The 22873-nt window shown below is 44.8% G+C and overlaps 1 protein-coding gene across 4 annotated transcripts in view; it reads right to left on the reverse strand.

Annotated features, from left to right (window-relative positions):
* Positions 1-13288: 13288 nt before the first annotated feature.
* Positions 13289-22873, reverse strand: part of Tunar (transmembrane neural differentiation associated intracellular calcium regulator) — a 51251-nt gene continuing 41666 nt past the window's right edge. For all 4 annotated transcript variants that reach the window (XM_074067199.1, XM_074067202.1, XM_074067200.1 and 1 more), the window contains one exon: positions 13289-15634. In XM_074067199.1, the coding sequence (XP_073923300.1) occupies positions 15449-15634 (186 nt within the window). In that variant the 3' untranslated portion in view covers positions 13289-15448. The remainder of the gene's footprint in view (positions 15635-22873) is intronic.

Below are 22873 nucleotides of genomic sequence, written 5' to 3' on the forward strand. Positions count from 1 at the left end.
TCAAGGAGCTCAGGGTGAGGATGAGATGGACAGGTGGAGGAGATCTGGGAACAGCAAGGGCAGGCTGTGGCCAGAAACAGGGCTGTGATCAGCATGCATGGGGTCAGACAACCCAGCTTCACACGCCAATCCCACCAAGAGCTGGCAGTGTAATCTTTGTCATGCTGGCCTTTCTGTGCCTCACTTTCTCACTCTGTCTCACAACACTGTTGTGAAGACCAAGTGGGGCTACACTCCTGGGTGGATGACATTTCTTAGAGGACATAATGTGTAAGCTAAGACCAGAGGGGTAAGTGGATGATAACTTGCCCAAATTTTATCTATTCTAAATGACTCATTTCCCCATGCAATAACATCTCTGAAATTAGGGTGCATCTTACAAATGATGGTATGCTGTAAGTGATGGTAACATTTTTTAGAGACATAAAATAATGCATCCAAGAATTAAGAATTAACAGGTAGGGCTGTGGGTGGAAGAGATCAGAGAGGTGTGCTTCTGATGAAGGAGGAGCATATGCAAAGGTCCTGAGTTAGAGGAGCACCTGGTCCCACAGGTGGGCTCTATAAACTCTCTTCGTGGCTGGTGGCTTCTCTTTGTGGTTAGATTAATAGAAGATTAGAGGTGGTGGCTTGACAGCCCAGAAGCTCCAGACCCAAGAAGTCATGTGTGCTGGAATTTCCCACTGGTCCCCAATATCCACTCTTCACCCATCTCCCTCCCTGACCTGCATAGACCACCAATAGGTGCTCTAGTCCTCAGTCTTCCAGCTGGTCCTCCCAATGGGAAGTTCTTGCAGGAGGGTGAGGGAGTAAGCAGCAAGTGGGGGCATACTGCCTATGCCCCAGCTCCTCCCTGCCATATTGCTGTGGCTTGGCTGAGTCCCACAGCCCTGCAGAGCAGAGCAGATTCCTCTACAACTACTCTGAGTTAGGGAGACTTCTCCCCCTCTTCACCTTCAGGCTAGGGGGGAACAGCTCGGCACCATTGCTAACCTTGGCACACTCTCTGTCTTGCTTCACTTATTTGGCCCCAAAGCAGATCCTACTGTGCCCAACTGGCTGTGTGGCCAGCTGGCTTCATGCCCTGCAAGGCACAGAGCCCAAGCAACTTAGAAAAGGAGAGGACAGGAAGAGAGACAGGAAGTGACCTCTGGCTTCCTGCCCACCAGCATCCACTCACCAAGACGATAAGCACCAGGAAGAAAATGAGCTGAAGCACCATGAGGAGGCTGGCAGGCCGAGGATGATGCCAGGACGGAAAGAAGGGTCCAGCCGTGATGAGATGGCCCAGCTTCATCATATGACACCAGAAGGTCATGGATATCCTCACTCTCTCAATTCTCATTCCAGTTGTCCATTTTGGGTGGAAGTCCAAGGAAGAGCCTGCAAGACATCTGAAGCTGGTTCTTTCTCCCAGAAAGACTTAATGTGGCTTCTTCAGAGATTACACCCTATTCAGTGTGGAGGACCTCTGACCTCCAGTCTCCTGGACTAGAGTGTGTGCCTCTTTCTCTGACTGTGTCTAGCCTTGAGGGTAGACAATGCCACAAGGCTCTTCATAGGGACTCCACTGCCTCCTGGGTGGTCTTCTTGGGAAGGATTGGACATGGGCTCATGTGACTCTCTCATATCAGGTTTACTTGCTTACTCCATGGGAAACATGCTTCCTGTGTCCTGACAAACTCTGGGAACATCCTCTGCCAACAAAGTCACCTCTTTTGACTTATGCCAACTGTCAGTCAGCTCAACCCTTGTCCCTGGGACACCAGCCCTTCTTTGTGTTGCCTGCTTCCAACCTGCATGAGGCCCCGGTTACACTCAGAGTAATTCACTCTCATCTAGGTCCTTTTCAAAGAAATACTCTGTTTAAACCCTCTCCCAAGCTCCATGCTTGCCCCGTGTAGACCTTCAGCATGGGTGAGAGGCTGTCTCAACTCCCACTTTGGAAGCTAGTGTCTACTGTATCTTAGTCAATGTTATTAGCTATCCCACTGCATAATTTTTGTGTTACTGAAGGGAAATGCTGGAAAGAGAGGGCTATAGCTTAGAAAGGATCAGCGTGTGTGACAGAGGTTTGGGAGGTCTGCCCACAGAGTTGCCTCACCCTCAGTCTCTGTTTCCTCCTCAAAAGGAATTGGGAGTCATTTCATGAGGTGCGATAAAGATTCAGTGAGGTAGCAGGTTGCATGGCTCCTGGTAAGTCCTTGATCATAGAGTGAGTCACTGTTCTTAGCTATTCACATGTAGGAAAATCATTTTCTTCTCCCACCAAGTCTCAGCAGTAGTCTCAATTGTTAAGACTCCCATTGCACAAGGAAGGTCATTAAATCAAACGGGCCGAGGATCTTGCCAAGGCTTTTGGTTAGGAAGTAGCAGAGATAGGATTTGAACCAGGAGAGTTGAACTCTGGGACCTTACTTCTTAATCACAGTGCCATGTCACTTACTAATAAATTATGGCTCCTTCCTCCTGCCTCTTAAACTCAGTCCAGCTGGCTTTGCCTTTCCACACACTGTCCCCCCCCCAGCTCCATCCTCACTGTAGTTCAACTATTTACAAAATCTTTGGGGTAGGTCATGCCGCACATTTGGAATTACAGCCCACGGATGGGCATTTGGAGGAGTTTGCACAAATCTAGGTTTTGGAACAAATCTGGTTCTTTATATACCTGATAGCCTGCATGCCAGATGTACAAAGCCAATATAAACTCTCCATTTGGACAAGGGCTCTCAAGGCATAAAACCTAGTGACCAGCTGTTAACAAAGAAAACAAATGCAGCATGTCACTTGGCAGACAAGAGTGCCACACTTCTACGTGACATCAGAAAAATGGGTTGTGCCTTCCTCCTCCCAGCTGTCAGCCATGTCTTCTGTGGAGGTGGCCATCTGCAGCCAAAAGCAGCCTGCACTCTAAGGTTGGAACCTGCTGGCTTCACCTATGTCATTAGCAAGGCAGATAGTTCTCATCTGGTGGTCCTTCTGGCTAGTCACTTTCTCTGTTTCCCTGGCTGTAAAATGCAAGGGGTGGGACGGAGGATGCTGAAGGTGGCTTCGCATCTAATAGTCTGTTGATTCCCAGATCCAGGCATGCTGACATGAGTGTTCAGAGGCTGAGGAGAGACTACAAGCCACTGAGCAATAAGGAAACCAATATTTTGCAATGAGATGTGTGGAGTTTGGGTTTTCAGGATCTCTAGCTTATTGTGCACAGACCCTGACAGAGGTTCTCTGTGGCCATTTTAAGTTGGCCTCTTTTCATTGCAAGTAATATAATGTAAAATGTAAACTTATTTTTCCTTTTCCTTTTTTTTTTTTTTTTTTTGTTCCCAGGACTGCAGCCCAGGAAGGACAGTTAGGCACTTGGGCCTTGAGGACTCCTGCCTCTCTTTGTGTCTTATTGAGGCTAGGCGTCACTCTCTCAGACAGCTTCTCCCCTCCCCCTCCCGCAGCTAGGACTCAACTGATGTAATGTAGCGTAGTGATCAAGTGCAGGAGTCCTCATGTCCATCTGCGTGGTTCTTCTACTTGTTAGCCCTGTTCCATTAGCAGTTTGTTAACCTTGCTGACCCTCAGTATTCCCATCTGTAAAATGTGAGTAACATCAGAGCCTTTCTCATAAGGTATTGCAAATACTCAAACATTCAGTTAATTCTAATGATGATTATGATGGGGGTGGTGGCTATGATGACATCTGCTGGCATCTCACAGCTTTGCCATTCGAACAAGTGATGCTCTTCTTTATCTTTAGTTCTAATAGCCTCAGTTTGAATCAGGTGATTAATCCTTGGCCACTCAACTCTGGCTACCTGGGAGGTTATTCTGATTGATTCATCCATTAGCCAATCAAAAGTAAGGAGGGGTTGCAGGGAGGTGGGATCTGGAAAAGGGTAGATCCTGCTAGAATCTCATCAGATGGGAAAGAGCGCTGTGCAGAAGGGAGTCCTACTTTTGCAAACAGGTTTTGGGTGTCCACTACAAGACACAGTAGCAGACTGAACATGAACTAACTGCCTCCCACTGAATGGGCCTTTACAAGGCACTGGACGGAGCTCTGGCAATGTGTTCACAGAGTCCTGTGTTGTCATGAAAGTAAACTATTTTAGCTGCTGTGGTTTAATCCTGCCATCTCTTTGCGCTCACACATTCCTTTGCAGCAGATGGTGCTGGAGTGTCTGTGAGCATTTTTGGTCTTGAGCTAACGGGATATTGAATTAGGAACACCTTTATTTACTTTGAGTTTTGTGAAACACATTTATGTCACTCACAGTTACTTTCTTATGTAGTTAAGCTGTTTCTAGCAGGAAAAGCTTCTAGGAAAACACTGCCACTGCCACTCATTTAACCGAGCCAACTGTCATCATGGACGAAAAGTTTGAGGATAGAGATGGAGTGTGTGTGTGTGTGTGTGTGTGTGTGTTTACTGGGGTTTGAACTCAGGGTCTCACGTTTGCTAAGCAGGTGCTCCTATCACTTGAGCCCTTTTTTGTGTGTTGAGTAATTTTGAGATAGGGTCTCATTTTGCGGCTAGGCTGGTCTCAAACCTCAATCCTCCTGATCTCTGCCTCCCAAATATCTAGGATTACAGGCATGAGCCACCGGTGCCTGGCTAGAGATGGGTTCTTAATATAAATGTTATCTCTGATATCCAGCACCAGATATATGAACGTGGTTAATGGCGAAGAAATAAGCTTGAGATACACAAGAAAGAAGCTTGTCTGGACATTTTCTGATTGTTGCAAGCTTCAAGATTTTCATAGTTGGATGGTTTCTAAACATACAGGATAATGTGGGGTTTTCTTTAAAAAGATTATGTCTAAGGAGAAGAACTGTATGCTACACTGTAGAACTATCTAAGCTTTGCATTGTGGGTGCCATCTCAAAGACCTCAGTAAAGAGTTTTGGAGACTCAGAAGACAAAAACCAGATGTAAAACTTTATTCAAGATGTGAGTATATAGTTGGCATTTCCCTGAGGATAAATGATGTTTTCATCTGATTATTGGTAATCTCTGCATCTTACTTTGTGAAGTGCTCATTAAAGCCTTTTGCTCATTTGAAAAATTGTCTTTCTTTTAATTCTGTATAGATGTGCATATATTCTGTATATTCTGATTACAAGTCATTTATCAGATAAAGGTACTGTACATATTTTTCTCCAGTTCAGTTTGCGTGCATGTGTGTGTGTGTGTGTGTGTGTGTGTGTGTGTGCATGTGAGATACTAGGAACTGAACTCAAGGCCTAGCACTTGTGCTCTACCTTTTGAGCCATTCTCTGTGTCCTTTTAGTTGTTTTACAGATAAGAGTCTTGTGCTTTCACTGGGTCTGGCCTTGGACTATGATCCTCCTACCTCTACCTCCTAAGCAGCTGAGTTTACAAGCTGCACTACCAAGCCTGGCTTGTTTTTGAGATAGGGTCTTGCTAACTCTTTTGCTTAGCCTGGCCTTGAACCACAATCCTTCTATCTCTGCCTCCCAAGTTGCTGGGATTACAGGTGTGAATCATCATGCTAGGCCCCTATTTGTATCTTGACTATTCATTTCCTAATAGTATCTTTTGATAAGTTTTGGCAGGGCTGGAGCATGAACCCAGAGCCTTACACATGCTACTCACGCAATCTACCACTGAGCCACTTCACCATGCCTTGGTGAGGTATACATGTAATGAAGTCTAATTTATTAATTTATTATCTTATGAATGCTTTTTGTGTCCTATCCTAGGAAATCTCTTCTTAGCCCAAGTTGTATATTTTCTTACAGAGGCTTTATAGATTTAGCTTTGAAACTGGTCTTTGGCTCATCTCAAATTAATTTGGAATACAGAGTGAGGTAGAGGATCAAGGTTCAATTTTAAAATTTTTCTCTATTGTTCAAATACTATTTGTTGAAAAGACTTTTATTTCCCCCATTAAATTGCATTGGTACCTTTGTCAAAATCATCTGGCCTACTAGGTATGAGTTTATTTCTAGATTTTTTTTCTATTTTTTTCACCCATCTCTTTATACCCAGACCATAACAGCTTGTTCATGGTAGCTTTAAAGTGAGTCTTGAAATAAAACGGTGTAAGCCCACAGGCTTTTTTATTTTTAAAAACTGTTTTAGCTGTGAGTCACCCTTTGAGTTTCAGAATTAGCTTCAACGCTGGAACCAACTCCAACACAAAAATGTGGCTGAGATTAAACTTAGGGAAAACAGAAATGTTAACTATATTAAGTTGTTGAATCCATGAATATGGAATATTATCCATTTGTTTAGCTCTTTTTAGAATGTTTCTTGACAAAGGTCTATAGTTTTCACACATAGGAGGCCTTGTATATGTTTTTAAAGTTTATTCTTAATTGATTCATATTTTTGGATTGGAACTTTGCTTACAATTTTGGGGGGGAAGTGTTCAGCTTTTTATTGTTAGGTATAATTTTAACAAGGGTTTTCTTTGTAGACATCCTTTAGCAGGTTTAAGTCATACAAGTGCAAATGTTGATTTGCAATCCTAGTCCTATAATTTTTGAGAATCACAAATGGGTATTGAGTTTCATGGGATGCCTTTTCCGAGCTCACTGTGATGATCTTATACTTTTCCTCTTCCTGACAATGTGGTGAACGACATTGACTGATTTTCAATTGTTGAATCAATCTTTCATTTTTAGGATCAACTCTCTTTGTCATAGGATATTACTCTTTTTATATACCGTTAAGTGTGATGTGTTCATTTCCATGATTTTCACATCTATATCCATGAGAGCTATAGGTGCATTTAACAAATGTACATATATATCATTTTCTCACTTTGGTATCAGGGTAATGTTGACCTCAGATAACCTGTTGGGAGATGTTCCCACCTACTTTACTGTCTGAAAGTCTTTGCATAGATTTTATATTATTTCTTCTTGCACAGAGACCCAGTGCATTGCTGTGAGCTCTTCCAACTTCCGGGACTATGACTCTCTCTCTCTCTCTCTCTCCTCCTGCAAAAGTAACAGGCAGCAAAGGAGGCAGGAGCCCTGCCCAGAAGGTCAAGCTTGACATGGCTAGTTCTTGGCTGCAGCTGGTGAATGGTCCCCTTTTTCTCCATTCATTCCACTAGCATCCTTCAGAGGATCACTTGGAACAAGAGGCAAAAGATGCAGCAAGTCCACCCACACAGAGGACTTTTAGAATTTCCTCTCTTCCATGTTACTCACACGCTTGCATCTCTGCCTTCTTAATAACCATTCTTGCTTGTTTTCTTTGTGCGTAGAAGGTAGAATTTAAATCCCAAGTCTGATGAAAGTTCAGGGTGCTCCTGTTTCAATAGGTAGCTACTTCTGAGTTCCTATTGTTTAGACTTTGAATTAGATAGACTTCTGCCATCATCCTAGGTGAAATGACACTATTTTGACAGTAAAAGGATCTTGAAACATCACTGAATCCTAGTCTTATATCTATACCATTATTCATTAGTAGAATATTTATATATAGGCATCTATCTATCTATCATTTATCTTTTAAGTTGCTGTGATTAATAGCTAATAGAAGCATATATTATCTCAAGATAATATTCTGTTAAAATATAATGCACATAGCATCAAGAGATCAGAATTATTAAACTTAAACAAGAAAATGAAGGTTCAAAAACACTGAGGATTTGGTCCAAGGTCAACAGCCAGTAAGTGGTAGAGTTGAAATTTGAATGCAGGTTTTCTGGTTCCAAATCTTCTTTCCATTTATTTCTGAGTGACCTCTTGGTCTCAGGAAAAGGATGTGGGATCCTTGGTGAGGAATGAAAGATGGAATTTTTGTGTACTTTTGTCACTCAAATGTCTGCAAGCAATAGAATTAGCCAGTGACTCTTCTGGAGGAAAAAGTGCAGGCTAGAGCTTGGGTGGTTAAGCCAGCATCAAACTCAGACATCCCTTGAAGCTGAGTTCACACAACTTTTTAATACTGAGGCAGCTCAGAACTTTAGAACCTCAGGTCCTATAGCAGAGGCTTTAAAACTAGAAACACTAAAGTGAACTCTTTAGAACTAGGAACAAAGTCACTAAGAAGAATGGGACAAGCGTGATCTGATAATGACCACAAAGGCTGGAATGATGGAGGCTGAGATGGTGAGAAGGAAGTGGGGGATAGCCACCAGGGGAGGGATGGCGCATTGTGGCAGGCTGCCTGGCTTTCATTCCAAGAGACATGAGAACAAGTCTTTGGCTGAGGTTTGGGCAGGGCAACCATGCATGGACTCCAGTGGTATGCCAGAAAATCCACCATGGTTTATTCTGGAATCTGCAGCTTGTGAAAAGGTGCCAGAAGTCACCCTCTCCTGGCTGGTGGACTCTGAGATTAAGTGACTGAACATAAATTCAGCAGCTCTGACTTGTGGCTGCTCTACATGGATGGATCAGTCTGTGTGCTTGGTCTTTCCCTTGCCTTTCCCAGGAGAAATGGCCCCTTCCTGGCTGAGAGAAAGATGACAGCTTAAGGATAAGGGAGACACGGAGGGCAGGCTTTGAAACTTACCAGGACTGAGTCACCTCTCTGTCTTTGTTCTAACTTTGAGACAGATACTACCAAAACCCACCGTCCTTTTATTTTATCAGCTACAATGCTTAGGACTATTCAACCATAATCCCACCACTTTCTGTGCTTGGCTGGGAGCTGGCTGCTTCATTGTCTGATGCTGCCTGCTTGTAATGTAGCTGGTCAACGAGCTGAATGCCCAGGTTTGAGGCTGAGTTCTGACATGCATGGCAGGCTGCTGTCCCTGGTAGAGAGATGCATTTACCTTTAATAAAAGGTGTTCTCATGAAGCTATCTAATCCTGGGTCTCATCTCATTCTGGAAGTTTCTCATTATTTTCTACTGGAAGTGAAAAGAGCAAAGAAGCACACTTCTTTGTTAGCATGACCTCCGCCATCTTAGATGCTGCTGCCATCTTGCAAGCCCGGGTCCTAATGGAAAAATACCTACAGGGACCTAGCAGCAAAAGTATTCTGTTTGACAGGAATGTGGCTTAATCAAAGAACTGGTAATCCTAGCAATAGCTAATCACAAGAATTTCCTCCACCCAGAGTAGCATGTAGGCACCCCAATAACCTATAACTGCCACACTCTGTGAGCAGAGCATGGGCTGTGGCTTTGGCTGGTGTCCCCCTCCATAGGTTTTGTTCACAAATAAACCTATGTTGCTGTTGAGTCACACTCTGTGTGCTTCTTTTATTTTCTTGCTGCTCTAAAACCTAACACTCTTCACAGCCTTTTAATAGAAAATTTACAGATATTATGTGATCTTGTTTCCCATGTCAACACAAAGCCCATCATCTGGGAAAAGCAGTCTCTTGTCACATGTTTATGAACAACAGAAAATATTAGCAATCTGTTTATTCCACCTGCTTCCCACGAGAGTGAGGAATCGTTCACAGTGGTTTAAGAGGATCTTCCAGTCCACTAGTGGGTGTTTCTGAAGGTGTGCCATGTAGGGGTCTGACTTTAGGGAGGTGGAAGCCATAGGGTCTTCTAGCAGAGCTCTCAGGAGAGGAATCAGGAATTTGGTCTCTGAGCGTTTTTCTTCCCAGTGTGTGGCTTTATTATAGCCAGTCTGGGCTCTGGAAGAGCTACTTCCGAAGTTAGTAATGTGTTAGATGGTTAATGGTTGTTTCTATGGAGAACAATGAAGCAGGGAGGTGGGTGGGCTTTCTGATGGTCTTTGGGCAATTACTGGAAAGGGGGACCCCCAACTAAGCATGAATGTCAGTGACATTCAAAGGAAGGGAAAGTGAATGAAGCCCAGGTTTTTAGAGAGGAGGTGGGGAAGGGGCCTTAAAATGATAGAGAAGAGAGAGGGAGGGTAGAGAGAGAGGGGCGCAGAGGGAGGGAGAAAGATGGAAGGGGGAAAGACAGGAGGGAAGGTGGGAGGTAAAGTGGAAAAGAGGAAGAGCGGGAAGGAAAAGGATAATGAGACAGTGCATCTAACTGGATTATTTCTTGTGATTTAGCTGACTTGTGATGTGCACAGGGGCACCAGCACCACGGTTCTGTCTGCAAGCTTTCAGCTGGGAGCTGCATTTGCGTTGTCTCATTTAACCTACAGAAGATGGTATCACTTTTCTATAGATGAGGAAACCCAGATGAAAACAGATGAAGTGATTTGCCTAAAACCAGTGCAACCACCTTGGTTACAGGATCGGGCTCCTGTCCCAGGAGGGTATGCTGGGATTCATCTGGATCAATATTTGCAAATTTACATGATCAATTGGGGACTCATCAAAAAGACTCCAGAAAGTCCCACTCCAAAGCAGAGGCCTCAGGATGGGCATTGTTAGTGAGCATTGAGGTCATCCCAGTCACTGATTGAGTTTGGGACATGGTGACCTATCTGTCCTTGACTTGCTGTAAAGGTCACCTGAGACTATGCTAAGGGACCCTGGGGGAGGAAAGCCATGCTTAGGATGCTTTAAAGAGCAAGGTTGAGAGTTTCATAGCAAAACACAGACAAGAACCTTAATGCTCAAAAGTAAGAAACCAGGAAGACTGTTACCAATGTTTGGGGTGTTTCAGATGTTCGTTGGTTTGTGGATATAAGATTAGGATGCTACCCATCCTAAAGAACCATGAAGAGCAGAAAGGCAGTAAAGAACGCTCTATTAGCAAAGCAGAATTGTACCATAAGGTATGAGGCAGTTTGGATGAGGACCTGCGGTGTGGAAACTGTTGGAGTTTGGGGTCTTGTCCAATAGGGTGGGGTTACTAGGTGGTGCAAAACTGAGGCACTCCCCTCCTCAAATGGCTTTGCCACTGTGCAGAGGCTGCCCAGGTGAAGGAAGGCATATACCAGCACATTTGATCCTCTTGGCCTTTCCCGGCTTAACTCTGATTTGGGGAATGGGCTTTATAAGGATATAAGGCCATTATTTTAATCCTTAGATGCAGCCATCTGAGGTTTTAGAATAGAATCTAGTAGTCTGGGACATTTCCTTGTCCTGCTTATGTTTACTTAGCTGCTTACACTAACAAGACCCATGGTGGTCCATCTAAACAGCATCCTGAGGGCTGGGAGAGTGGCTAACGTGGTAGACAGTCTACTGAAATAGCATCCATGAAGCCATCATCCATGGCTTGCCAAAACACTCACTGATACACTAATGCATTCATAATTGCTAATGAAAAGTACCTGGGAGCAACTTTCATGACATGAGGCCATGTTTACAAATTGTAACCACCTAGTTTATGGGGAAATGTCTGGGCACCACCAGACAAGGCTACCACCTAGAAAGCCTTTGGACCCAATAAATGAGAAAGCATGGGATGATATCCACTGAAAGATGATAAGGAGCACCAGTGACAGTAACTAAAGAGTGTGTCTGCCAAAGGCAATGGAATTTTAAAACGTTAAGGAAAATGGTCTCAAACACATACACAGGCCACCTGGTCTGTAGTTTATACACTAACTATTCACAGTGGTTGATTCTGGGTCGTGGTGAGATTTGGGGATTATTTTAATTTTAAAAAATTGTATAGAATTTAGAAAAATTGGAGTTCCTTTTCAACTGTGACTGTGCATGTTGTGATTTACACAAAGGCAACAATAAAAGTAGGACTGGGTTGCTTTGTTAATTTTCCCCTCCTGTGGCTGGCATAAGGAGGCCAATCTCTCTGGCCCTCCCCACAGTGGGGGCACCATGCAATCTCCCATCTGAGGGAGCAAGGTCAAGTAGGACCCAAAGCTGTGTCCCCCGGGGCTGGGCTTGGTCACCACATTCCTGTGGATCAGGAAGGGGCAGGGCTCTGGATTCTTGAGGAGCCTTTGCTCTGAAACCACAGAAACCCAGGCAGTAGAAAAAAGCCTTGTGACCAGCCCCCTTTAACCAGAAGCTGTAACTTTGAACTATGTGACTTTAGGACTTGCTTTAGTTGGTTCTCAGTTGCCTTCTTCGTTAAAACAAAAAAATGTTAGGTAAAGCATCTCTTCCCAGCCCCACTCCACCCTGCAGAACCGCTGGTACCCCAAGACCCCTTCACAGGGTCCCAGACTCCTCACGATGAGCGTGAAAGTTCTTGAGGCATCCTTTTCCTTCCACCGATTCTCACACCCACGAAGCTCCTCATTTGGGGTTTAAATACCCTTTGGCATCAAAGGTGAAGGCAGGGACAACTGGAGCCCAGGTCAGGTATCCTCCTGCATGACTTCCTGGTCCTAGAATTTGGCTAAGTTGACTCACTTTTCAGGGTCACACCTGCTATGTCAATTAAATGAGACAAAAATACCCAAGGATGGGATTTGGGGGAAAAACAGCTCCTCCAACTGCCTAGAGCTCGTTTCCCTGGGCACTTCCATGCATGGGACGGGCCAGGTGTTGGCACCTTGGGGTGGTCTGTCACCTCTTGTCCTCACAAAGCTTCCTGAGACTCACAGAGCTAGTGAGGCACCTGTGGTCACTCAAAAGAGGCAGAGATGGGACTCAGGACCAGGCAATTTCTGGCCATTGAGCAAGTGCCTGCAGCCTGACGCCACCATGCTGTGCTGCTGGAGTGGCATGCCAGGACTTGGGTCTCCTGAGTTGTCCTCCTGGGTGGAGGTGGAAGGCATCTGTTCCGCCAACCCTCCCTGGGACAACTGCACTGTGACCAAGAATCATCAGGGCTGGTGGGAATCTGTGTGTTGTGAGATCCAGCTAGATCTCGTCCTTCAGCAGATGTCATGGCCATGGCTGAGACCTTGAAAGATGCTAATGGCTCGGGGACAAGGGGCAGCTCAGAAGGGTCACTTCAACTCTTGGAGCCTTATTCCCATCTTGTAAAAAGAGGACAAGCACACAACCCACAGGATCATCTTGTGTCCCACAGAAGGAATGGCAAGTGCTGGGTCACACACCAGGGCTGTGTCCCTGTAAGACTGACACTGCTGGTCAAGGCTAGATGGAATCACATAGGTTCTGGGGGTGGAGGGCTGTGTCAGCCTCTCCCTCCCACATCTCCTCACAATGGCTGCAGGCCTGGCAGAGGCTGGGAGCCTGCCCAGTGCCTGTTCACAGCCTCTGCTCAGTGAGAACTGAAAAAAGACACATGGGCTGGAGCCATCAGGTGGCCAGCTTTATTTCCAGGCTGTGGGTTAGCACTACCTGGAAGAGCCACCAAGGGAGCTATGCAGAGGGTCGGACAGGCATTTTTTCCCCTCAATAAACTCCAAATTAGTACACTCAAAAAAATCAGCAGGCCTTCCACCTCCATACCCAACAGAGTTCTAACAGAATCACTTTCAGTATTTTTTAAATATAAAAAATATGTATAAGCAAAAGTTGAAAAGAAGACATCAATAGGTTTTTTTTTCCCTATTGCACCTTTATTGTTTATTCTGTTCACTGATCAGAATTTCATACAGTCTTTCCAGAATCACAGTCTGTTACATAGCCCCACACACACCCATTTCCCTCATTTCTAACTGGCCTCCTGTCCTGTTCTTGCTGTATGATATTCTGCCAGTGTCAAGGAGTTCTGGGGTTGGTTTATTTTTAAGGGGGAGGAGAAAAGGAGGGGTGCAGAGCTTGGCTCTCAGCAAAATGATATCTTCCCATCCCAACCTCCTTTCTTGTGACTTCCTCAACTCTCCAAGAAGCCAGACAGATTACGGTTGAAATCCTGGCTCCCCATGAGAACTCAGGGAAGTTTTCTGATGCCAGCCTCCTGCCTTCTTCATGGGGGAAAGACTCCTTCCACACAGGGCTACTATGACGATTCATGTCTTGTGCATTAAGTGCCTAGCACACATATGCCATACATAACACCTCAGTTTCCTCCCTTCTGATGGGGAAGAGAAGGTATCAGATGAATCAGAGCCAGAGCCAGGTGCTCAGGGGCATTTACTCTATAAAACAGCCTGGTCCCTTAGCAGAGCCCAAGAAATGACTCTCTAATGGTGGAATTTCAGGAGGGAGGGAGAGACCTGGAGGTAGCGGATCTCCTCGGTGTCTTTTGAATCCAACCAGGCAGACCACTGCTTCTTCTGCTCACAGCAGAACGAATCCCTCTATTGGCCTTACCAGGCCAGGGCCTGTTTCAGGGAACCAGGAGAACAAGGAAAATTTTCTATTTATTTAACCATCTCCCCAAGGAGGAAGTAGCTTCATGTGGGTGTAAACCAGGGTGTCAATCCCCTTCCAGTGCCCTTGAACCATCATCTGTCATAGGCGTGTCCTTGTAGCCTGAACCACTATGCACTCTCACGGTGGGGAGGGTACGTGCCATCTATACCCTGCTGACTTTTGATGAGGCCCCAGGTGCCTTGCCAGGGAAGGAAGGAGGCACCTATTCTGAGCCTCCCCTTCTTCCTACCTCTCACTGTCACTGAAACCAAAATCTGATAAATGAATGACTGCAAGAATGAAGTAATAATAGTGCTGCCAGGAAAACAGTGACTTCTCCACCCAGTGGCTGATCTGCACACATAGCCACGCTCTTGTTCCTCAATGGTAGTCCTTTTCAAAAATATTTTTTAAAAGCTGACCTGTCACTCAGCCCTTGTTCATGCACAATTCTCACTAAAGATAAGAGTGTATTTAAGCTCTGCATGCCCACAGTCAATTTACATCTCTGATATAACAACAAAAAAGCCACTCAACACACAATCTGATAACATGCACCAACCAAGAGCATGGCTGGTACTGAGGGAAAATGTCCTCCAGACCAGACAGAAGACAGAAAGAGAGACAGAGGGACAGAGTAACACACAGAGAAAGACAGAGAGAGATAGAGGAGAAAGGAGAGTAAGAGCACAGAGGTAAAAAGACTGAGAATGAGACACGACTAGGACAGCTACAGGAGCAAAGCAATTAAAACAAAGGCAATCACTATGGATCCAGAAGCGCCTCCTCAAATATTTGGTTCATGCTAAAAAATAGAGCACATTTGTTAAAAATATATATTTATAAACCTTGATATGAACAGATCCACACATCAAGCCAATGAAAAAAGAAAAATAAGTTATCTCCCGGTATCAAATAGACACTCTTGAAGGATGGATGCCTGTCAAAGGACGGCCCCTGTGGTATCTGTACTGAACAGCTCATCAGGCTAGGATGGAGCGCTGGTCTTCAGAGACTCACAGCCGAGCTGCAACCGCCCTGTGCATCTGCTCCCATACGGGGTGTCATCAGTGCTCTGGAATGACGGATGTCGGCACCCATCTGCTCACCGCTGGTACCACAGGCTGGTCTTCCAGCACTCTTCCTGGCCCCCTGCCAAAGACGCTGAGTTCCTTGTGGTCTGAATGAGTTTGGTTGGATTCGTTGTGCTTTAGCGTCTGCTCTTCGCAGCAGGATTGGTTTGTTTAGTGACCTTTTTAGGAAGTTTGAAGGTGCATTGATGGAGTGCTGTGTGGAGCTCAAGCCTGCGAGTCCTTGTAGTGTCTGGTCACTGATCTGTGGTCACACAGGACGCCTGTCTTGTGGCCATCCTGAGGCCTCTAGGGACGCTCGGGGCCATTCACAGAGTGGTGTATATGTACACAAAGATGATCACAATCAGGTTCAGGATGGTTCCTATGATCCCCAGCATGGCCAACACGCTCTCCTCTTTGCTCTCTTTTTCCTGGCCTCCTCTGTCTTCATCATTCCCACTCGTGATTACCATCTTGGTTGCAAATGTCTTTATCTTTCTCGCCAGGCTAACCTGTGAGTGGGAAGAGGCAGAACAAGAGACTATCATTTCCAAACACCCTCACCACAGCCAGGCAGAATTGCTGGGGCTGGTGACTTCACCCTGTAGGACTAGACTGTGGAAAGGGGCAGCAAATCACACATCATCTGATCCCTTCTGGGCACACTGCTCTTGGCCATTGAGAAATGGCAAAATGTGGTGTATCAATTTCAGGGGTGGATCCCTTAACCACGGTAAAAAAAGATTAGCCTAGAGTCCAGCCCAGGCACCCCCCCGCTTCGTGGAGCTTGTTCCCCACTTTCCCACGAAGCACAAATGGTGGCAGATGCCAGCAGATGCACTAAAACTGAAGAGCTACTGTGACAGCAGGGAGGTCACATTTTCACATTGGGTCACAACCAAGAGATGTGTTGTCCTGTGTGTTCAGGAAGAGTGTAGGGGACATCACTGGCTGTGGTAGGGAAAGGGTGAATGGGACCCAGAGAAGGCAATTCACTGTGCCCAGAGGCAGGGAATAGGTCCTTGCACAGTGCAGAGCAGGCAGCGCCATGAAGAGTCTCACGCCTGTGGCAGGAACGTATTGGTCCATATAGTGGTCCAATCATTCTGGAAAACTTGGCATTGCTTAGAAAAGTGAAGAGACATATTTTACAGCTGGGCACCTGCTCTCCCAGGTGCGCACCAAGGGAAAGCCTTGCTTCTGTGCACCTGCAGACAGGGCTGGAAGCTGCCTGGGTGTGCACCAAGAGACAAGTGGAGCACACTGGTGGCAGAGCCATGGGATGGCACAGTTCACAAAGTGAGATGGCTGAACTGTGGCGACCCATGACAGCATGACCAAGCCCAGACACTGGAGGGAAAACACCGTGATGCAGAACACATACAAGATGACTCAATTCATGGAGGCTCAAAACAGGCAAAACCAAGTAGCATCCTGTTTTACAGATGTGTACTTTGACTTACAAAAAGCAAGGGATAATTAGCACAAAATTCAGGAGAGTGGCTTCCTCCAGGCAAGAGCAGAGCAGAGTCATTTGGGGAGGGACTCCAGTGGCAGTCATTTTCCACCTGCTAAGTCAGAGGGTGGGCACTGGGCTGTTCATGTTTATCACTATTTTTTACACTGTGTTTCAGCTACCCTTCTGTATGTCTGATGCATTTTTCAATAAGCAAAATTGTTATTCTTTAAGGTAGTCAACATGGCTATCCAGTGGACATGGGTGGGAAGCTAAAACCTTCTTTCTCACCAATTAACAATCCAAACTATGTGTAAAATATACTTGTGTGTGAACAAATGATGATAGGATGCAGCCAGGCCAAGACCTCTTGGCTACACTTCCTCTGTTAGAGCTGTACCTTTATAGTCAGAAGGCTTTTCATACTCGGGGATCTTGAGGTTAACTTTTTATGTCAACTTGACTGCACCACAGGGTACCCAGATATGTGATCAAATGTTATTCTGATGAGTCTGTGAAGGTGTCTCTGGATGAGATTAGCATTCGAATGGGAAAATGAGAACAGCAATATGGGCAGGCTTCATCCAGTCAGTTGAGGGCCCAAAGAGAGCAAAAAGGGGGTCATTCTTGAGAGTAAGTGAGTTCCTCTTGCTTAAGTGACTTCAAGTTGAGACACTGGCTTTTTCCTGACTTTGGACTCCCTGGGTCTTCTAACAAGAAGAAACCACACTGTTGGCTCTCCTGATTTCTGCTTCAGCCTGCAGGTCATGGGTCAATTCTGTATAGTATCCAGATATGCATATGAATATCTATATGTGCATATATAGTTTGCATTGGTTCTATTCTCTGGGGAACCCTGACTAATGCAGGGGTCAAATGAGAACTCAGGAAATATATCCAGAAAGGAGGATCACCAATGGAATCCAGGAAAGTGGGTTTGTGGCTCAAACATGAATGTCTGCGTGGCCCTCACACTGTGCCTGTGAACCTGATATGGCCAGGTCACTCCTTGCAGATCAATTCAGAACTTGCAACACAGTACCTGTGGACAGACATCTGTGTGAAGGAAAGACAAGGACATCTGTGAAGACTGGGGGAGTTAGTGCAGCATGAATGTGTTCACAGTGAGGCAATGAATGTCCTCAAGGGAAGTTTCATTCCTTCACAGCTGTGTTTTGCTACAAAGGCTTTGGGTGGGTTCCTACTCCCACAGCTTAGCTAGGAAAAGCTTCAGTTTAGCTTTCTTTCTGTTTTTTTTTTTCCCCTTGTATACTTTTAATGATATATAATGAATATACAGAAAGTTACACAAACTTTTAAGTGTTCAGCTTGCTACATCTGTTTAACCAGTGCTAAGATCAAGAAATGGAACCTTCTGTATCCCCCGGAATCCCATGGTGTCCCCTCCAGAAACTGTCCCTTCCTCCTGACAACCACTGCTTGACTTCTAACAGCATAGGTCCGTTTTGTCTGATTTTGAATGTTACATAAATGGGATGTTCTATGTAGTACGTTCCCTTAGGAATCTGATTTCTTTCTCCCAGTATTATTTTGTGAGATTGGCCCGTACTGTTGGGTGTAGCTGTGGCTCCTTCATTCTCATTCATGAAAAACATTCCTTTGTATCAGCACACCCACATGAATGAGCCTATCTATTGCTGGTGGGCCTCTGGGATGCTTCAAGTTTAGGGCTGTTATGAATGATACTGTAGCAAGCATTCTTCTACGTGTCTTCTGGTAAACATGCATACATTTCTCCAACATTTCATGTGAGAACTCAACATACAGCTAAGTTGAAAGAATTTTACCAGCTACTCCACCCTTCATAGGGCTGTACTTATTTCATCACACATCTATTCACCCCTTATCCTTCTTTTCTGTTCTGGTGCATTTAAAGTGAACTACAGACATGATTACTCTTCCCCTTAAATACTGCAATGCGCATATTTTAACCAGAGTTCCACCCCTGGCTACAGTTCTTTTGATGTAAAATTTGTACGTGTGCATTTCCTGTTGGTTGCATAGATCCAGAAAGGCAGTGCTGAGGCCCAGGGTACACATGTGTTTGGCTTTAATGCATACTGTGAAACAGTTTTTCACTGCAGTGGTATCTGTTTGCCAAGTGAGGATTGGCCACCTTCCCCTTTTATTTTGGTAACTCCATGGCCCAGACTTTGCACAAAGCCATGAGAAGACATAAGTTCCCTAGAAATCCACTCCCTTTTTTGTCCTGAACAGGGGTCTCTCCAAACATCTTTACTGGGGTCTCTTTGTTTTTTGTCTTCTTAGATAGACTGTGAATCCTCAGAGGGGGAGTTTTTTGAGTCCCCAACTCTAAGCACAGTGTCAGCAAGGAGCAGGTGTCCAGGAAAGCTGTGCTGTGTGCATGAGCAGGTACTGTGAGGAATCTGCCACCTCCCGTCTCTGCAGGGCAGGGAATGGACGGGCAAGACCGATCTTAAAAGATGTGATTAGTGCTGCCCTATGACCAAAGACCCATCATCGCAGTCACTCAAGCACAACAAAGTGCCTGCCGTGGAGACTGCTTGGTTTCAAGGCTTAATTTAGCTTCTTCCCTGAGTTAACCCGAGATAGCTCTGACTCAGGAGGAAGTGGAGGGGATAATCAGGTCCGTTGTGTTTACATTCTGAGAGCTCTGCAGCAGACCAGGGACCCAGAGAGGCCTTCAGAGACCTACAGGAGGGTTGTTTCTAAGTTGCTTGGGTCATCAGCCCAACACTGCTGACAGAAACCATGATGGAAGGAGGGATGGACTCTCTGGAGAGTGACAGGGCTTTGCAGAAGGGAAGTTGTTAGAACACTGTTTTGGAAACATCTGTCTGGCAGGGTGCAGTGATGACAGAGGAACCTGAGAGAGGCTAGAGGATCAGCCTGGAAACCAGACCAGTAACAGAGATAGAGGGAAACAAGAACAAAATTAAACAAAACAGGAAGCCAGGGCCAGGCAAGAAAGCTCGCTGCAAGAGTATCAGTTTGTTTATTTTCTCTCTCTCATTCATTCATTTCTTCCTGCCAGAGGTGGGGTAGAGGGGTGAGTGGGGAGTGACTGTGAACTGGAAAGCAGATTTTTGGGGGGATGATAAAAATGTTCTAAACTTAAGATTTTTGGGGGGGTGATGACTGTACTACTTTGTGAATATACTAAAATCATCAAATTGTACACTTTACATGGGTGAATTTTTTGGTCTGTGAATTAAATCTCAATAAAGATGTTAATTTTTAAAAGATAGCATATGCAGTAATACCTGAAATATAAAGTACCTAGAACTAAATCTAAAACAAAACCATGTAGCCTCTTTATGAGGATTATAAAACTTTGCCAAAAGATGTAACATTAGACATATATAAAAGGGAAGACATACCACCTTCATGAAATACGAGATTTCATATCCTAAAACTTCCAGTTCCTCCTAAAGTGATTTATAGATTCATTGTAGTTCCAGTCAAAATTCTTGTTAGATTTTTTGGTGCTGTCTGACAAATAGATTCTTACACATATACCTAAGTGCAAAGGGGAACTGTTGGCAATAATGGCGCCGATGGGTTTCAGTTCTTACTGCACTCTTAAGTTTCTGTTTCCCAGGGTCACGGTCCTGCCTCATGTTTAGCTTAAATTTCCCTTCTGCCCCTTCCTCCACTCAGCATGAATCATATGATCTTAACCAATCAGATCGTGCTAAGTCTCACTGAGGGGTATTTAAGCCCCTGCCCCTATCTCTCTCTCTGTCTCTGCCTGCTCTCTCTCCCAGGTGGCTCGCTCCTCGCCGGGCCGGCAATAAAGAATCTCTTGGCCAGATCACTCCTCTCTGTGTGGTCACTTTGGGGCCTACAGTAACAACAGTCAAGATAATTACTGAAGAATAAGGAGGGGCTTGCCTTATAAAGCAGAAAGAATTATTATACAGGCTCAGACAAATAAGCCAAAGAAATGGAATCAGAGGTATGCACACATGGACACAGCTGACCAATGGGGTGACCCAGGTCTTTGAGAAACAGTACTGGAATAATTGAGTATCCAAATCAAAGGTAAATGAAATCAAACAACTATCACATCAATACCAGACCGATTACAGACAACAGCAGAAATAGAAAACTTAAATGCTTTTATGAGACAGTAGAAATAAGTAATTTATGATCTTTGTGTAGAGAAGGATATCTTCATAAGACTTAAAAGCTCAAATGATAAAGGAAACCATTAATAAACAACATTAAGCTTAATGACTGTCCAAAAGTATCATAAAAAGTGAGGCATGAAGCGTCAAACTGGGATCTATATGGATATGAAGATACGCTATATGAATGATAGAGAGAGGCACACTGATGTAAGATACTATACATATCTTCTATACATATATTTGTATCAGATCAGCAAGAAAGTGATAAACATCCAGTAGAAAACTGGGCAAAACCATGTGTAAGCACTTCTTAAAGAGCAAATAGCTCTTTAAATAGTGTCATCAGAGCAAATACTCATCAGAGAGGTGGACATGAAAACACAATGAGCTGCTATCAAATCACCCTCAGACTGGCAAAAATGAAACATTCAGCAAAACCACCATCACTGACAAAGGCTGCAAAACAATGGAGACACTCAGACGCCAGCTGCAGGAGGACCGCTGAGAGGCTGAGCATCTCACACCTGGTGAGCCAGCCGTCCACCTCTCAGCTTGAGCACACCTGCATATGCGCACCAGGGTACACGGGCAAGAACGACATGCTGGACCCCGTGCAAATGGCCATCACAGCTCTCACTCTATGCTGTATATTCTCACACTGGTGAGAAGCTGTGAAATGCTGAAGCCTGCCACAGCACGGATAAATCACAAGTACATGTTGAGTTGGAAGTGTATCATTTATGTAGAAAACCCACACAGTGATATATTGCTTGGAGGTATAAATGTGATAAAACTGCAAAGAAATAAACCCCAAAGCCAGGTATGTGGTTCCCACCAATTGGACAGGATGGAGGGGACGGTCAGAGGTGCTCTAAGGAACTGGTAACATTTCTAAGGCTGGTAGTGAGTACATGCAGCTTGTTCTTTGTACCTTGCATTTCCTAAGTTTTTAATAAAACTCAATAGTTAATAAATCACTTAATGAAGGAAAGGATGCTGGGGATATTATATATGTCATATATATGTTATATGCAACACACATATATGATATTTGTTTATATATATGAAGATAGCTTAATAAAACCTACCAAACACTGTTTGAAAATGATGGGAGGGAGTAAGGGAAAAGAAGGATATAAAGGAGAGGGTGAACTTATTCAAAGTATACTGTATACATCTATGGAATTAAAATGAAATCCCTTTGTATGATCCACATATGCTAATTAGAAACCAAGATAAAATTTAGAAAAATGAAAACACTGCTAAGAAAAACAAATAATTCACAGGAACAACACTGAAAACAACAACAGGGTTCTAATTACTTGGATATATTTAGTGCTATGCTAACTGCCAAAAAGAAGCCTTGCACCATACCCAGAAAGACAGTGTCCCCTCACCAGCACCCCTCAAGGGCCAAGGTGGTAAGTCACTTGCTTCTGGGCACAGACCCCAGCAAGCTGGTCCTTGGCTGCTCCTGATAAACAAATCTGAGAGTTTTGAATGGTTTGATAATTAGCCTGTGTATGTTGGGAAATAAACCATGTGACTAAGTACACAGTGATACCACGTACATGTGGCTGAGTGTGGAGGCCGCAGGGCAGCTGGGAGAGCAGAGGGGAGTCAGGGCTCAGTGTGGACCCTGGAGTCACAGCCAGTCAGGTGAGGAGGTACCACGGAAGCTGCTCACCTGCTTGCCCACTGCCCGTGCCCTCCTTCCTTTTACATTTTCCTCTGGAAAATTACTTCTCAGTGGATGCTGTCAATCACAGTACCAAGGGGATGGCCCTGATCTAGCTAAGCTCCTCAGATGCTCTCTCTAACTGAGTCTTAGGTGGGTTGGGACAATGTGAAGCAGATGTAAACCGTTATTTATCTAGCCACAGTGCCCAGGTGAAATGCCATGGGCTGCTGCTGCCTGGAGCTAGGCTCTTTTGTTTGTTTGTTTGAACTCAGGGCTTTGCATTTGCAAAGCAGACGCTCTACTGCTTGAGCCACACCTCACTCCATTTTGGTCTGGTTGTTTTGGAGATGGGTTCTCACAAACTATTTGTCCGGGCTGGCCTCCAACCACAATCCTTCCAATCTCAACCTCCCAAGTAGGTAGGATTATAGATGTGAGACACTGGCTCCTGACTTTTGTCTCTTTTAAAGCTTGGTTC

Source organism: Castor canadensis, chromosome 3 (genome assembly GCF_047511655.1).
Source record: "Castor canadensis chromosome 3, mCasCan1.hap1v2, whole genome shotgun sequence".
Classification (NCBI taxonomy): domain Eukaryota; kingdom Metazoa; phylum Chordata; class Mammalia; order Rodentia; family Castoridae; genus Castor; species Castor canadensis.